The sequence below is a fragment of the Hemitrygon akajei genome, chromosome 16 (assembly GCF_048418815.1).
Source record: "Hemitrygon akajei chromosome 16, sHemAka1.3, whole genome shotgun sequence".
NCBI lineage: Eukaryota > Metazoa > Chordata > Chondrichthyes > Myliobatiformes > Dasyatidae > Hemitrygon > Hemitrygon akajei.
In genome coordinates, this window is record NC_133139.1 from 61,798,081 (window position 1) to 61,816,221 (window position 18,141).

The 18,141-nt window shown below is 43.2% G+C and overlaps 2 protein-coding genes across 2 annotated transcripts in view; one reads left to right on the forward strand and one right to left on the reverse strand.

The window, feature by feature from the left end:
- The window catches only part of c16h19orf53 (chromosome 16 C19orf53 homolog), a 355,432-nt gene that overhangs the window by 29,536 nt on the left and 307,755 nt on the right, over positions 1-18,141 (forward strand). The gene's annotated exons all lie outside the window — the stretch shown is intronic.
- Positions 14,001-18,141, reverse strand: part of prkcsh (PRKCSH beta subunit of glucosidase II) — a 125,004-nt gene continuing 120,863 nt past the window's right edge. Inside the window, exons 16-17 of the mRNA XM_073068994.1 lie at positions 17,843-18,003; positions 14,001-15,348 (exon numbers count right to left, since the gene is read on the reverse strand). Of these exons, the coding sequence (XP_072925095.1) occupies positions 17,866-18,003 (138 nt within the window). The 3' untranslated portion in view covers positions 14,001-15,348; positions 17,843-17,865. The remainder of the gene's footprint in view (positions 15,349-17,842; positions 18,004-18,141) is intronic.

An 18,141-nucleotide genomic window follows, 5' to 3' on the forward strand; every position in this document is an offset into this window, starting at 1 on the left:
TACACTATCCATCTGCACATCCAATATTGTTAATCCCATATCAGAATCAGGTTTAAAATCACTGGCAAATATTGTGAAATTCATTGATTAGCAGCAGCAGTGCAGGGCAATACATTAAAAACTATAAATTAAATAAGTAGTTCAAAAAGAGCAAAAAAATGAAGAAAAGATAATGAGGTAGTGTTCATGGCTTGGTTCATTGTCTATTTAGAAATCTGATGGCGATGGGGAAGAAGCTTTTTCTAAAACATCGAGTGTGCATTTTCAGGCTCTTCTACCTCCTCCTTGATGGCAGCAATGAGAAGAGGGCATGTCTTGGGTGATGGAGGTCCTTAATGATGGATGTTGCCTTTTTGAGGTACCACCTTTTGAAGGACTCCTCAATATTGAGGAGGCTATTGTCGTGGATGGAGCTGGTTGAGTTTACAATGTTCTGCAGCTTTTTCCGATCCTGTGCAGTGGCCCGTCCATACCAGGTGGTGATGCACCTGGTTAGAATGCTCTCCACAGCTACACTCATCTCAACCACTTTCTCTGGCATCTCATTCCATGTAGGGGGCATGTCAGAGGAAGGTTTTTACTCCGAGTCTGGTGAGTATATACAGTGCACTTCCAGGGGTGGTGGTAAAGACTAATAGATTAAGAAACTCGCACTTAGATGAAAGAAACATGGAGGGAAGGTTAGCTGGATCTTAGAGTAAGTTAAAAGCTCAGCCCAACATGGTGGGCCAAAGGGCCTGTGCTGTTCTTTCTATACTGACCTGACTCTGCATGAGGAAGTTGCCCCTCAGGTTCCTTTTAAATGTTTCTCCACTCACCTTAAACCTAGTTTCAGGGCTCCAACCTGAGATATTGACTGCCCGTTTCCCTTCCACAGAAGCTGCCTGACCCGGTGAGTTCCTCCAGCATTTTGTGTGTTCCACCAGACTGCAGCACCCGCCGCCTCTCATGTCTCCTCTAGTTTTCAGTTCCCTTACCCTGGGCAAAAAGAGACGAGTGCATTCACTGTATCTCTGCCCCTCATGACTGTATACACCTGTTTCCTCAGACAGTGGGGGTTGGGTGGAGGGGACATTTAAAGAAGGTGATCATACAGGGTGGAGAAGGTGCCCTGTCTGCCTCCGCAGACGGCATGGTAACTGGGGCCTTAGAGTTAAGGCAGCTGATAGAAATACGAGAGCAAAGTTGATGAGATATCTTCCCAGCCAAGAAGACCTACACCATCCCATTCACCTCCTCCCTCACCACCATTCAAAGCCCCCAACAGTCCTTCCAGGTGAGGCAACATTTCACCTGAGAGTCTGTCAGGATTGTCTACATTATCCAGTGTACTTGGTGCAGCCTCCTCTACATCGGTGAGACCCAATATAGATTGTGGGAACTGCTTTGTCAAGCAGCTTCACTCACTCCATAATAGACAATATTTCTCAGGGTAAACTATTTCAATTCCACTTCCCATTCCTCTACTGCCATGATGAGGGTACTCTCAGGTTGGAGCAGCAACAACTCATATTCCACCTGGGTAACCTCCAAGCTGACGGCATGAACATCAATTTCTCTAGCTTGAGGCAATTTCTCTCCCCTCACCCTTCTCTCTTTTTCTATTCCCCGTTCCAGCTCCCCTCGTACCTCTTCTGTTCTCCTCACCTCACTCTGGTGCCCTTCTTTCTTCCCGTTCTCCTGTGGTCCACTTTCCTCTCCTATAAGATTCCTTCTTCTTCACCCCTTTACCTCTTCCACCAATCACATCCTGGCTTCTGACATTATCCCACTCCTCCACGCACACACATTCTCCCTCACTTGGTCTCACCAATCACCTTCCCACTCACTTTCTTATTCTGGCTTCTGCCCTCCTTTTTTTCCAGTCCTGATGAAGGATCTTGGTTGGTTGGTTTATTATTTCTGTCACATTTCTGAGGTGCAGTGAAAAGCTTTGTTTTGTATGTCATTTGTACACATCTTTTCTCCACATTCAAGGCGCTAGAGCAATAACAAGGGGCCTAGAAACAGGGGATCACAGTCTCACATTAAAGGGTAGCCATTTTGAACTAAATGAAGAGGGTAGCCAATCTTTGGAATTCTCTACCCTGGAGTCAGTCTTTCAGATAATCCCAAACAGAGATCAATAAATTTCTGAATATTAAGGAAATTAAGGAAACAAGAATAATGCAGGAACATAAAGATCAGACTCCACTGGACAGGATAGCAAAAGGTCGCGGAGGATCATAGGCCCAGACAGCTCCATCACAGGCACAACCCTCCCCGAGATCAAGGACATCTTCTTCACCAGGGTGGCATCCATCACTAAAGACCCTCAGCATCCAAACATGCCCTCTTCTCATTATTACCATCAGGGAAGAGGTGCAGGAGCCTGAAAACACACACTCAATGTTTCAGGAACAGCTTCTTCCTTTCTGCCATTAGATTTACGAAAGTACCACAAACCCATAGATGCTACCTCACTCTTTGGTCTTTATTGCACTGATTTTTTTTATATATTTCTTATTGTAAATTAAGGCAATTTTTAAAATATATTGCACTGTACTGCTGCTACAAAACAACAAATTTCATGACATACTCTATGCCATTGATAATAAACCTGATTCAGATTCATTTTAACATTTAAACATATTTAATTATTTCAATAGTACCACTAGGGAGGAAGTACAAGACCCTGAAGACCCATACTCAGCGATTCAGGAACAGCTTCTTTTCCTCCTGCATCAGGTTTCTGATTGGTCCATGAATCCACGAGCACTACCTTGTTATTTCATGTTTTGCACTATTTTTGTAATTTATAGTAATTTTTATGACTTTGCACTGTATTAATATTACAAAACAGGTCATAAGTTAGTGATAATAAATCAGATTGTATTCTGAGCTTAAAGATCAGCTATGATCTTGATGAAAGTTGGAGTAGTTCAAAGGGCTTGTGGTCAGTACCTGCTCCTCCAGTAGGTAACTTGTTACCCCACGCAATGTAAAGAGCTGTCTCCCAGCACAGCCGGACACCAGTCCTGGAGACACAGCTAAAATGGAAAATAAAGATTGAAAAAAAAACGCAAAGAAAATTCCTTTTTTCTACTTATTGTCATTTTTTGACTTCAAACAAAGACTCGGCTTGGTGGGCAGAACTCCAGTAGTCCGCCCAAAAATGCTGCCCCTCGGCCGGCAGAGCCTTCTGAATATGACCCTGTAAGGGCGGTGGTACTTTGTATTTTTGTTCGCTTGGCCACAACTGGTTGTGCAGCATCTATCTGACCTCGGTGGATGGATCTAGTTACAAATTTCTGTTATAGAACCATAGAACCATTATCTGCTCAGGCAAAAGGATCAGCAAGCAAAGGTAACCACATTCATCAACATACAGTCACGCCTTCAAGGATTCTACAACTCAAAATAAAAAATTATTTTTAATTTATTTTATTTGTGTTCTTTTGCACATTGTCTGTTCGTCAGTCTTTGTTATTTATAGCTTGTCATAAATTCTATTGTATTTCTTAGTTTTCTAGTAAATGCCTGTAAGAAAATGAATCTCAGGGCAGCATGTGGTGACATATATGTACATTGATAATAAAGTTACTTTGAACTTTGAACATAGTTTATAACTCTCCTTCAGTTTTCTGCAGCACTGCCCCCACCATTTTCTCACCTAGCTTGAGAGGGGTTCCTTGTTCACAACCTCCACTCCACCAAGACTGGAGGATAATTTTCCTCCATCTTCAACACCAAGTTAGAATAGTACTCAGGCAGGTACCCCGACTGGGCTGGGTTGTATTTGTCATATATACATGGAAACAGAGTGAAATCTGTCATTTGTGTCAAATCAAATCAGCGAGAATTGGGTAGGAGACAACCCACAAGTTTAACCACATCTCCAGCGCTATCATAGCATGTGCATAACTTACTAACCCTAACCCATCGTTTGGAAGGTGTGAGGAAACCAGAGCACCCAGAGGAAACCCACATGGTCACATTTCCCTCTCCCCTTTCAGCATTCCAAGGGATTAGTCCTTTAGCTCTTCTAACCAACCACTTTCCTTCCCATGGGACCACAATGCACAACACATGCACTTTTCCAAATCCATTATCACCATCCAGGCAGCTGAACAATCCTTCAATGCATCAGTGATCGACTTACACTTCATCCATAAATGGTGTTCAGATCTCATTATATGGTTTCTTCTACTTTGGAGAAATCAAAATCAAAATCAGATTCAGAATCAGTTTCACATGGAAACATACAGTGAAATGCACCATTTGCGTCAATAACCAACAGACCAAGAATGTGCTGGGGGCAACCTACAAGTGTCAACACACATTCCGGTATTAACATAGCATGCCCACAATACTAAAAAAACAAGGCAGAGCACAAAACAGAACAAGTGACAAAGCAACAACAGCACAACAGACCCCGTTCCTCCCTCTAGCCACCAACAGAGTCGAGGATTCAAAACATTGGGTCTTTGACTTCCCAGTGCACTCACAGAGATTCACAGATTGGAGACCATTTGGTAGAACTCCTCCATCTGATCTACAGTGGAAACCTGGAGATTCCAGTTAGCTGCCATTTTATTTCTCTGAGAGGGCCCCATTGAAAAGCATAGGAAGCAGATATTGACTATGGAGGAACAGCACCCTATCTTCACCAGAGTGACCCTCAGGACTCAAACAAAGCTCCAGCTTGTTATTAGTGAAGTTTTCAGTTTTGGTCAGCCTGCTATAGGAAAGATGCCATTAAGCTGTGAAGGGTGCAGAGGAGATTTATGAGGCTGTTCCTGTCCTCGAGGGACAGAGTTACTGAGAGGTTGAGCAGGTTTGGAGCTTTTCATTGGCGTGTAGGGACATACAGGTGTATAAAATCATGAGGGGCAAAGATAGGGTGTCTTTTTTTTCCAGGCCTTGGGAAACCAAGAGCAAGAGGACATAGGTGAGAGGAAGGAGCCTGAGGGACAACCGTTTCACCCAGAGAGTGGTGTATATGGAATAAACTGCCAGACGAAGTGATTGAGGCAGGTACATTAAAAACATTTAAGAAGTACTTCAATGGGAACATTAATTGGGAATGTGCAGTGGCTCCCAAAGTAGGTGATATCGCACCACCCCCCCCCCACCATCCCGGGACTGTGGGAGTTTCTAAGGGGCCAATAAAGATTAAGGAGACTGTGGGAGGCATATGGTAACAAGAGGGCATCTAAGGGATTACAGGCTTAATTTAAGAAATTAATTATTTCTTATAAGCATTTGATCATCAGTGCCTCATAATTGATCACAAGATCATACAATCACTTCATCTCTTGCTAACCCACTGTTCTCTCAGACTTTGCTTGAAGCGCATTATAGTTTTTGAAAAGCAATGTGTCACTTCTGCATTTGGCATTTTGTGAGAAATCTGGAGATGGCAAGGCGGTGTTGGTGAATCATGGCAATGTGTTGCGGGTTGCTTACAAAACTTCTAAATATACTCCCTCTGAATACTCACTGCAATTTGCAACCTGTGGTGGTTGTCCATCATGTCCGATGATGACGGGACACTTGTGCAGGAGAGTTTTTAAAACTGGAAAAGCCATAGCACTGGGTCAGTTCTACTCTCTTGACCTCAGAAGTCCTGGCCCAGTGATACGAACAAACATCACAGACTGGTGTCCTCCTTGGTTGCAGTAGATGACGATGACGTCTTCTGTGCCTTGTCTTGTCCTTTGCTCTCCATGGAGCTTTGCAGTACCACTTTCCTAGCCATTGGATCACACTGCTAGGACTGGGTTGTTCCTGTCTCACTGGGGTATGAGGCTGCCAGCTAACCTCTCCTGCATTAGCCAACCTGTCAAAGCAGTGCATCAAGCCACTGTTGCATGCAAACAATCTCTTAACTGAATGTCCAGTGGGGACCAAAGGTGAGTGAGCGAGCTGCCGGAATGGACAGGAGAAGCCCCTTCACCAAAGGTGTTACCCCTCCCTGGACACCCCATCTGCAGCCTGTAATTTGCCTTTGAACAATGCACTTTTGAACCACATTAATGAACAGGCGATTTCATGATCCTCTTAAAGAGCTCGGCAAACTTAACTCTCGAGCATGCAGGTACAGTATCCTTACGTGAAAAAACGTATGTCATCATGGTTGGAAGAGAGAAAGGAGGGGTGGACTTCAAGTCAGAGTAAAAAAGCCAAGGAATGAAAGACTTGCTACCCAGCATCTGCTAGCAAAGGTCCAATTGCTGGAGAAGACTGAGGACCAAAGGCAAGATTGCTATTTCAGAGGGAAATGAGGAATTACTCTATTCTGTGTTTCATGGAGACATGGCTCACTCTGGACATGGTAGATATGTCAGTAAGACCCAAAGTCATGCGATGGACCGGACTGCTGATTTGGAGAAGCCAAAAGATGGGTTTCTGTGTTTCATGATCAACTCCTTGTGGTGCCTGGGCACAGTGGTCTTTTGTGTTTGTGCCCCCAACCTGGAACATCTAACAATTAAGTGCCGACCACTTAAGAGAGTTCTACTTCTTGATCCTGACTGCAGTGCACCCACTGCCAAAAACATGTTAATCAGGCACTCAAGACTTTGAATGCCACTACCACCAAACAAGAAATAGCCCACCTGGACACATTTTAAATCATAGTCAGGGATTTCAATCAGGCTTGTTTGAAAAAATTCCTGCCCAATATCATCTACATGTAACCTGCAGCACCAGGGGTCCCAACACATTCAACCACTGCTATACTACAATTAGGAATGCCTACCATTCCAAGCCTAGACTGCAGTTCACTAAATCTGATCTCTTGACTGACCTTTTCCTACCTGCATGGAGGCAGAGGCTAAAGGGCACAGCTCCAGACATTAGGACAACAAAGAGGTGGTCGAGGGAGGCAGAGGGGCAGCTTCAGAATTGCTTTGAGTCAGTGGATTTGGCCAAGTTCAAAGCCTCAACAGAGGACCCGAATTAATACAGCATGGCTGTCACAGACTGCATAGAAACAGTTGTCAATGAGTGTCCCCCCCACAAAAATATTCAGAGTCTTCCCCAATGAGAAGCCCTGGATGAACCATGAGATCTGCAATCTGCTGAGGACCAGATCTGCATTCGAGTCTGGAGAATATAGGAGTTCCAGATACGAACTCCAGAAAGCCACCTCACATGCAAAGTCGCAATTCTAGACTAAACTTGAATCACTGAAGGATGCTCAATAGCTGTGGCAGGGCTTGAATGCTATTACATCTTACCAAATGAAACCAAGAGACATAGACAACAATAAACATTTTGTGTGATGGAACAGCTCTTTTCTGAGAACAACCTGGATCTATTCCAATTTACCTACTGTCACACAGGTCCAGAAAAATACCTAGGGTTTTGGCCCAAAACATTGACTGTTTACACAGATGCAGTCTGGCCTCCAACATTTTGTGTGTGTTGCTCAGATTTCCAGAATCTGCACATTTTTTGTTGTAGGTGACAATAAAGCCTCCCTCCCAAATAAGCTCAATGTCTTTTATGTTTACTTTGACCATCAAAACATGGATTCCAACAGCCCCCAATGACCAGGTGATTTCAGTCTGTGTAGCTAACATGAGAGCATCTTTCAGGAGGGTGAACCCATGGGAAGTATCCAGCCCGGTCATGTGCTAAAGACTTGTGCTGATCAACTGGCTGGAATGTTCACCAATATCTTAACCCTCTCACTAAGGTTATCTGAGGATTCCCCTTGTTTCAAGCAGGCTTTAATTGTACTGGTGCCTAAGAACATGGTAATCTGCCTCAATGACTATTGTCCGGTAGCACTTACATCCACTGTGATGAAGTGCTTTGAGAAGCTCGTGATGAAACATAACGACTCTTTTCTGAGAATGATTTGGATCTATTCCAATTTGCCTACTGTCACAACAGCTTCAAAGCAGATGCCATTTCATTGACTTCACCCAACCCTGGAACATCTGGACAGCAAAGATGCATACAGCAGGATGCACTTCATTGACCACAGCTTGGCATTCAATACTACCAACCACTCAAAATTAATCAAGAAGCTTCAAGACTTCACCTCAATACCTCCTTGTGCAATTGGATCCCTGATTTCCTAATTTGAAGACTTCAGTCAGCTCAGATTGACAAAAACATTTCCTCCACAAACTCCCATCAGCACAGTTGTATCGCAAGGCTGTGTGCTCAACCCCCTGCTTTTCTCGGTTTATACTTATGACTGTGAGCCTAAGCACACCTCCAAAGCCTTATTTAAGTTTGCCGATGACACTGCCGTTGTCTGAATCAAAGGTGGTGATGAGTCAGCATATAGGAGGGAGATTGAAAATCTGGTTGGGTGGTGCTTCAACAACAACCTCTCACAATGTCAGCAAGACCAAGGAGCTGATTATTGACTTCAGGAGAAAACCAGAGGTCAATAAGCCAGTCCTCATCATGGGATCAGAGGTGGAGAGAGTCAACAAACTTAAATTATTGGCATTATCATTTCAGAGGATTGGTCCTGGGCCCAGCATGCAAGTGCTATTATGAAGAAAGAACTGCAGTGCCTCTACTTCATAAGAAGCCTGTGCAGATTCTAAAACTTTGACAAACTTCTATAGACATGTGCTGGAGATTATATTGACTGGATGCATCACAGCCTGGTATGGAAACACCAAAGCCCTTGAATGGGTAATCCTACAAAAAGTAGTGGATATGGCCAGTACATCATGGGTAAAGCACTTCCCACCATTGAGTGCATCTACACGGAGTGCTGGTGCACGAAGGCAGCATCCATCATCAAGGATCTCCACCATTTAGTCTATGTTCTCTTCTCTCTGCTGTCAGCGGGACTAACATACAGGAGTCTCAGGCCCCACCCCACCAGATCCAATAACCCCTTAACCAGCAGGCTTTTGAACCAGATGGGGTAATTTCACTTGTTCCATCACTGAACTGTTTCCAAAACTTATGGATTCTCCTCCTCATGCCCTTGACATTTTTTTTTTCCTTTTGCCTTTGCAGCTTGTTGTCATTCCACATTGGTTGTTTGTCCTGTCGGCTGCAGCATTTCATTGATTCTATTGTGTTTCTCGGATTTACTGTGTATGCCGGCAAGAAAATTAATCTCAGATTTGTATATAGTGACATGCACACACTTTAATAATCAATTCACTTTGAAGAAAAACATTATGGCCATTCACCATTGTAGTTCAGTGTTAGCTAGTATGATTCCCATACTCTAATCATGTAGTGACACAATTTGTGAACTAGGCTATGGCGTTCAATGGGGTAAAGTTCAAAATCTGCTCTCTCAAATGGTCTTCATCTCATTTCCCTAGCCCATAGCCCAAATGAGGTATCACTGCTCCACTTCATGCATCTTCAGACAGTCAGGTTTTGCCTGAGCTATGATGACATCATAACTTTTCCCTTTATTGATTGCTATGCTTGAGGTTGGATTTAAACAATTAGTGATTGTCCATGGTCATTAATACATAATGAAAACAGCAGAAGCCAACTAAATGAAGAAGTGTAAACAGTGTAGTGTGGAGATTCTGAAATGTGGGTCTGAATGTGTTTGTTGTGTGAAAAAAGCTTTACAAAGCAGGCAATGAAACCATCCAGACCCCCTGAACATTTGAAGAGAATACACTGTGACAAAGCGAACAGGAACTTGGCTTATTTTCAATCACTTTATGAAAACATTCAGGACTCTTGCCAGCTCTTCACAACAAAGTAGTGATGGTTGTGTGCTTCATACATCATTTCATTGTTTGTAGCTAAATCTGGAAATTCCCATATAATTGGAGAACTAATTCTACCTGCAGTAAGGGAGGTTCTAAGTACAGTTTTATGCAAGTTGGAGACATAATAATTAAAGGTATTCCATTCAGTGACAACTCTGTTCAAAGACAAATAGGTGAAATGTCTGAGAATGTGGAAGACATTATGCAACATACTTAGGACAACAGAATTTGCTTTGCAGTTGGATGAGTCAACTTTACCAGACAACAAATTATTGCTTCATGATTAAGATCACTTCATAAAAGATGAAAGCATGGCTCAAGAGTTTATTCAAGAGCTCAAGAAATAGATACAAAGGGAGAGTCAATATTTCAGGTGCTGAGCAATTTTTCCAAAGAGGAAGGACATTACTCTCACTAACATTCTTGCTTGAGCGACAGATGGGGCACCATCAATGACAGGGCACCACCTTAGGGTTATTCATTTCTTGAAAATAGCTGTATCAAACATATTTACCATTTGCTACATAAATCAATGGACATTGCCACAAAAAAAATAAAATGATCAGCTAAACAAGTCATTACGTTTTGTTATCATAGCTGTAAATAAAGTGCCATGCTCTCAATTCTCAACTAGTTCAAGAACTTTGAATTGAGAATGATGAACAGTTCAAATGTTTGCTGTTGCGCTCAGAATTCAGATAGCTCTCAAAAGGAAACTGCCTGAGACACTTCGTGCTTTTTGAAACTGATAAAATTCTTTGAAGAGTTGAATGCTTCACTCAATAATCAACTCAAGATGCGAGGCGTGACATTGCTTGTTAGAATTGTTTGCCAAGTTTAATGAAATCAATCTTCAATTTCAAGGAAATCATGTAAATCTTATCAAAGTAAAATCAGTTGTCTCCACATTTCAGTCAAAGTAAACCCTGTTCAAATGCAACATTGCCGATCACAACCTTTTCCAATTTCCGAGCTCGAATTGGAAGAAAAAGAAATACCATACGATGATCTTCCTAGTATACTGTGCCCACCTGGGGGAGCTGCCTAAAGACATGTCAGAGAGATTTCATGATCTTCTCACAATCCAAATTCCAGATTGATAATAAATCCATTCCTGACTACTTGCAATGAGGAATTAACAGGAAGGATGGGGGAAGAACTGATTTGCTACAAAATGACTGAGCAGAAGCAGAGGTTCAAAAACAAAACCATATCAAGACTTTTGGTTGCAGAAAATCTCTGAACACTATCTTGCACTGTGGAAAAAGGTCAAGGTGTTCTTAATTCCTTTCCAACATATTATTTTGTGGAGCAGTTTCAGTGCAGTTGCTCAACTTCTTCCAAAAAAATACTGAATGTGGGGATCTGAGACTCCTGAGTGACATTCAGCCTGCTGATGAGATGCTGATATCGTTGCACTGCCCATCCAATTGAAAACTGAAAAAGCAATGAAGCAGTGAAACCCTGGACAACTAATGTATACTCTAAAATATTGATGAAAATTGTTTTTATTGTAATTAATTTATTTGTAGCTTTAAATCGATTTGAATAATTTTTGCAATTATTTGTCACTGCTTTTAATTTACAGTTCTCATTTTCTTTCACTGCATCATAAATCAAAGTTCCTTATAGTTCCTAAATGGAAAGGAAGTGGGGGGGGGGGGGGCACTGGGGAGGAACCTAGGAGCCAAGTGGGTGGTAACCCATACAAGTTTGGGAACCACCAGTTTAGGGAGATACAGATGAAACGCAGGCAAAAGGAACTAGCTTAGATGGGTACCCTGGTCAGCCTGGGTCAATTGGGCTCTAGTGTCTGTTTCTGTGCTGGTTGACCAACTAGCTACACAGTGAAATCTGCAACATCGATGGGGAATAAGGAATGAATAAAAGAGACATTACATTTTAGAAACGATTCACGAGGTGTTGGGGTGAATGCGAAACTGCCCATCACAAGTTTAATAAGAATTCACGCAAACCCTGATGTTTCCAATGGATGAAAACCTGACAGATCTACAGATCACAAGTATACTTGAACATGTGTGGGTGTTGGGGGTGGGGGCATAGGCATGCAACATCCAAGGCTGCTGTTTTGGATTACTCTGGTATACTGCTCCAGAGGCAGAGGCGCGTAGGTCAAAGCCCTGGGTCAATGTATCTGGAAGTTGGAAGCCCAATGTCTGTGAGTCCAGGCAAGAGACTAGAGGTTGGAGGTGTGGGTGCATGCGTGTGAAAGGAGCTTGTTGGCTGTTATTGTCTGTGTTGTTCTGCAGTAGACTGTGGGCATGCTACGATGGCATCGAATGTATGACCACACTTGCAGGTTGCCACCAGCATTCTTAGGCTGTGTTGGTTGTTAACGCAAACAACACATTTCACTTATGTATGCTTCAAATGCAAATGTGATCAATAAATGAATCCGAATCTGTTACAGAACTGAGGGCAGGCAATTTAAGTAAGGTCCAGCCAAATCTCTGATAAATTCCAAGATGAAATAACTAGTCAAGAGTCTGATTCAGCAACAGTACCAGAGAAGATTGAAACACAACACCTCAGTACTTCTGAGAAAAACAATTTCAAATTCAATTTAATGCACTCAAACAGATTTTGTTTATTGGCTACTAGGCCATTGCAAAACCCACAAAAAGCTGCTTGTGTAATCCTACACCATGTTACTATCGATTTTCTCTCAAGTACGTAGCTAATAGCAAAACTTTTTTTAAAATGGAAAAGTAGTGGAAAAACGACGCCAACTGGATTGTTCTGCATTTATCCCATGAGATGCTTACCACCAGCAAAAAAAAAATACTTTCTTTTTTTAAGACTGCAAACGTGTTAAAATTGAGGGGCATGTGGGCTGGTGAAACTGTGTGGATGAATCAGAGTAACACCAAGATATCAGTTGCAGAAATAATAGAATCGTCCAGAGAAGGGAGTTCAAATCCTACCCAAGACGGTGGGAGAATTTAAAATTAGTAAATCCTACCCAAGACGGTGGGAGAATTAGTGTGCAAATCACTGCCATCTTCTCAAGGGCAACTAGGAATGGGCAATTAAATTCTGGCTTTGCCTTAGAAACCCACATCCCTAACATATCTACAAAAACTATAAAGATCTATAGATAGATTGGACCTTAATAGGATGCTTCAAATAGTGGGAGAGTCTTAAACAGAGGGCACAGCCTCAAAATATAAGGACATCCCTGTGAATCTGTGAAATTCATTGCTACAGATGCCTGCGGAGGCCAACTCATTGAGTATTTAAAGTGGAGATTGATAGATGCTTGCTTAGTAAGGACATCAAAGGTTACACGGAGAAGACAGGAGAATGGGGTTGAGGGGTATAGTAAATAAGCCATGACCAAATGGTGAAGCAGACTCAATGGGCCAAATGGCCTAATTCTATTCTTGGGTGTTATGATCTAAAATAATCTTGAACATCAAAATAAACTTTTTAATGTCAACCATATAAATTGGTCTGACCTTCAGATGTCCTTGTTCAGTCCAGAAATGTAAGAAACTGCAGAGAGTAGGGGACGGTACTCAATACATTACGGTACATCCCTCCCCACCTCCTAAAGATCCTGTAGCACTACAGGAGGTGCTGCCTCAAAGAGGTAACATCTATCAAAGATTCCCCCACCATTTGGGCTATGCCATCCTACCATCAGGCAGGAAATAGAGAAGTGCATATTCCCACAACATAAGGAGTTGGAAGACTGTTCATGTGTATGGGAGGGTGGTTTGGAGGGACGGAGCTTGTTTTGCTCTACCTGGTTGTGTTTTGTGTTGTACTGCCAAGCATTGTGGATTTGCTATGTTGCCGCTAAAGTGTGTGGTGACATTTGCGGGCTGACCACAGCACATCTCTAGGCTGTGTCGCTAACAGAAATGACACATTTCACTGTGTTTTGATGCAGGTGGTAAATAACTCTGTACCTGAATGACCAGGTTCAACAGCTACTTCAGACGGCAATAGCATGCCCAAAACAAACTAACGTTAACCCGTGTCTTTTGGAATGTGGGACGAAACCGGAGCACACAGAGGAAACACAGGGACAACATACAAACTCCTTTCAGACAGTGGTGAGATTGAACCCAGATCACAGGCCCTGTAAAAGTGTTGCACTGTTACGCTACCGTGCCACCTAAACCCAGCCTGTGTGGCACATATTAAATCCAATGCATGAAGGCCTGTTCAATGTGCTTAGAAGCATCAATTGTACGTGCAATCAACACTTTGTTGATCGCAAGCAACGTTTTTCACAAAGACACAAATAAGTGAAAGGAAAACTCCAGCTCCAGTCACCAGTTTATTTTCTTCTGTCACATAAGGTACACATTTAATATAATTTTTCTTGACCACAGCAGTGCGTGACTGTAAATAGCTGACAAGGCAGCCGATCACTGATCGGGCAACAACTGGTGATGTTTGGTCACCTATGGAAAGATAGTTTTGGTCAGATTTTTAAAAATACCATGATCCTACTCAAGAAATTTTTAGGACAATTGCTTGGTCAGAGACACTCAGAGCTTCATACAAAACCTGGGTTTGACTCAAGTGCATTGAAGATGTATCTAAACAGGGCCGATATGAATCATATTTGCCGTGATACTGGTGGGGATGGAAAGAGGGGTGAGGAAGTCACATCACATAGAAGCAGATGTGAGCAGCATGTCAACATAACCAAAGATAGCTAGACTCTAAAACTGTAGCCAAAACAGGACCTCCTGCTTTTTGCATGTTCAAGTAATACACACTTCCTGGATTTCACACTGATGGTACAGCAAAATATAAAAAGAAAACCCACGTGCCCCTTGTGAAAGGAAAATAAAAACCCCAGAAACCCCACTCACTCCGCATGAATCCAGCCAGCTGAGTAGCAAGAAACACCTGTTAGTAAAGACCCATCACATTGACTGCCTTGGTCTCCCGTAGAGAGACAACACTGAGGTCTCAAACACTTGTTAAAAGGAGAAAAACCTTGATGGTGGATGTGCTGGAGAGTGGAAACAGGGAAGTCAAACAAATTAGAAACAGCTCAGACAACTGATGGGACTTTCATGTTTAGAAGACTTCCGATATTAACATAGTGGAAGCCGCCTTCTAGGAGTGGGAATCAGGGGAGGAAAGAGCATGGAGGAAAGTTCCTCTAAAAACTTGCAGAGGCAGCAAGTCTACAACCAAGTCCAGAGCAAGTTAAAAAAAAACAGGTGTGATTTAGTAATTTCTGTGATTTAGTAATTTCTGTAGAAACATTAACCAACCAATATACCACATCTCTACACCAGTCCACCATTTTTTTCTGCCCAAGTTTTAAAATCATAGAAAATTACAACTTAATTTCAAAGATTTTGCTCAAGACTGGGTTCTACCATAATCTATAGATGTAATAAATGGAAGAAAAAAGGAAAAACACATTAAAAACAAGACTCTGGTAAAGTTTCAATTAGCTGTGGGGATGAGGCAGGGAAGGACGGAACAATTTAATGTCCTGGAAATAAAGGAGGGTTTTGGAGATCTGTCCATTTGGTAGAGTTTCAACTAAAAGAACAAGTCCACGAGAAGAGATGCTTGCCAGGTTGGCAGTGCTGCAAGCCGCTCTAGTCTCATCTCATCCATTTCTTCACAACAACGATGCATTAATCTACAAAAGAACAATCACATTTAGAACTCAGAACAAATACTAAAAAGTGTCCCTAATAGCTTTTCCATCCAGACTGGCTTGATCACAGTAGTTAATGAAGCCAGTGTTCTACAATTGTACAACTTCAGCAGATGTACTTATTGGCAGGATGGCGAGTAGTGTGGAGGAACAGAGGGAAATACAACCCAGGAACTATGGAAAGGAATAAAGAGTCAATGTTTCAGGCAGAGGCCCTTCATCAGGATTTCCAGCATCTGCATTATTTTGTTTATGAAAGACAAAGTAAGTTTTTCCATCCATTCCTTTAGTATATACCCTCCGATCCAAACAGCATCCTGGTAAACCACTTCTACACTTTCTCCAAAGCCTCCACATCCTTCCTATCGTGGAGCAACCAGAAATGAATGCAGTATTTCAGATGTGGAAACCAGAGTTTTATAAAGCTGCAACATAACTTCCCTATAATGCCCCCACTAATAGCAAGTGTGCCATGCACTTTTTTTTGCCACCCTTTCAACTATTGCAACCAATTTCAAGGAGCTATGGAACTATACCTCATACTCTCTCTGTACATTAACACTGCCTAGGGTCCTGCCATATGCCAGTGACAATAAACCAGATTCTGATCAAGGGGGAAGCCTGGCCCACTGAACTATTAAGCTCAGCTGGCTGAGTAACGAACAGTAGCAAAGAAGATTAAGACTGTAAACACATGTACAATATACTGTGTATGTAATCAAAATGGCTTCTTTGGTTTGCTAGAGTAGGAATGCTTTTATGTCTAATAAGTGTTTTTTTTCTCGCAGTTGTTTAGCTTTTGACTTGCTAATATGGGGATTGTATTCATTTGTTAACCAATGGGGAATGTTATTTTGTCTTGTGGGGCTGGGAGCTTCGAGGGTTTCGCGGTCTTTTGAGGGGAGGTGGGAAGGAGACGCCGAGGAAGGTGGACGTGCACTGCACTGCTCGGTCGACCACCGGGGTGGTCCCAGGTGCGAGGACGTGGAGGTCGGAGGCAAGCGACGAGGGGTCGAATGGTTCGATGGTTGAGCTCCCAACGATGTGCACTAAACTGACTGAACTTTGATAAGTTGGCGCCTTTTGCTTTATTTTATTTTCCTTCATATATACTGTATTGCATAGTACTCTTTTAGTTTTAGTAAAATCTTTAAAGTGTATTCTGTAACGGTATCTGGTGTGAGTTTGATATTGTGTGGTACACGCGGCATAAACTTGATTCTCACAGCACCTGCGTGTACGGGAGGTGGGGTTGGTGAGTGGCTGGATCTCCTTTTCCCCTAGACATATACCAGCCTGTTGGGTAAGTGTTACATTTGTGGGGGCTCGTCCGGGATCTCTCTCAGAACGGGGTGTCCTCCGTCACCCGGATGGTGTGGCGAGTGCTTCTGGAGCAGCCCACATCAAACTCGCCCCAAAAAAAAACAGCTTCCATCTTCAGCATCTTCTCCACTAGCCTGCGTTTCCACTCCAGCGACACTGGAGAATCCCCGAAGTTAAAGGCTTCAGCGGTCAGCTCCCTTCGATGCTCCAATCCCCCCCCCGTTAGGGGTCCTCACTGGTGTGCTAGACATTACCATCACCAGGAACAGATGTGATAGCGGCATTCCCCTCTTAAAGGTGATTTCTCTTGCCGTAGTGTTCCTGACACTTACGGCTATACGTCTCGCATTTACCACCCCTGGTCTCTGCACTTTGGGCCTCACCAGTGCCCCCGCCGGAAATCGTGTCTCCCCTTCAAGATCGTCCGAGTCGTTTACTAACAGGGCTTCGCCCGTCGGCACTCCGGGGAATCTGGGGGTCCCCATCACGAGTGCTACCTCCCCTGGTCGAATCACCTTGGGCCTCGCCTGCGTACACCACACCGTCCCTCGTTTACACTCCGGGTCCAGCCCTTGGGGGGCAACCCCTTCTTCGAATACCGCTCGAAACACTGGATGCACCAAGAAGGTCTCCAGAAAGTGTCCCCCCCCCCTTTCTCCTTACAAGCTCCCAGGAGCCGTCGCACAAAGGGGGAGTTAGTCCCCACCAGGAAGGCAGCACCACCGGGGTGGTCCCAGGTGCGAGCAGTGCGGCGCACGTCCACCTTTCTCGGCGTCTCCTTCCCGCCTCCCCTCAAAAGACCGCAAAACCCCCCAAGCTCCCAGCCCCACAAGACAAAATAACATTCCCCATTGGTTAACAAATGAATACAATCCCCATTTGGAATACAAGTCCAAAGCTAAACTGCGAGAAAAAAAACACTTATTAGACATAAAAGCATTCCTACTCTAGCAAACCAAAGAAGCCATCTTGATTACATACACAGCACATTGTACACACAAGAGATCCTGCAGATGTTGGAAATCTTGAACAACATGCACAAAATGTTGGAGGAATTCAACAGAACATACACCAGCTATGGAGGGGAGTAAACAGTTGAAATTTTGCCTGAGACCCTTCATTAGGGATGTAAGCTGTCCTCAGCCTTTCTCACCTGTTACATCCACCACACAGGGCTCAAAGTTCATCATGTTCTGAGCCACCATCTTGAACTTCCTGACAAAAGGCTGGAGTTGAAAATTCCATCAGGTATTCACACCGGCTGGGCTCTGAGGTCGACAGTACAGCAGTCTCTTTACCACAAGAAAGCTTCACCTGTAGGTAATTTACAAGTGCCTTTAAACCTTGTGAACAGGTTAAATAATAAAGTACCTTCCTTCTCACTTCCCTTTCAATTGTTTACTCCTCATTGGGCTGTGGATGAGAAAATCTTGAGTGAACATCTGAGACCTG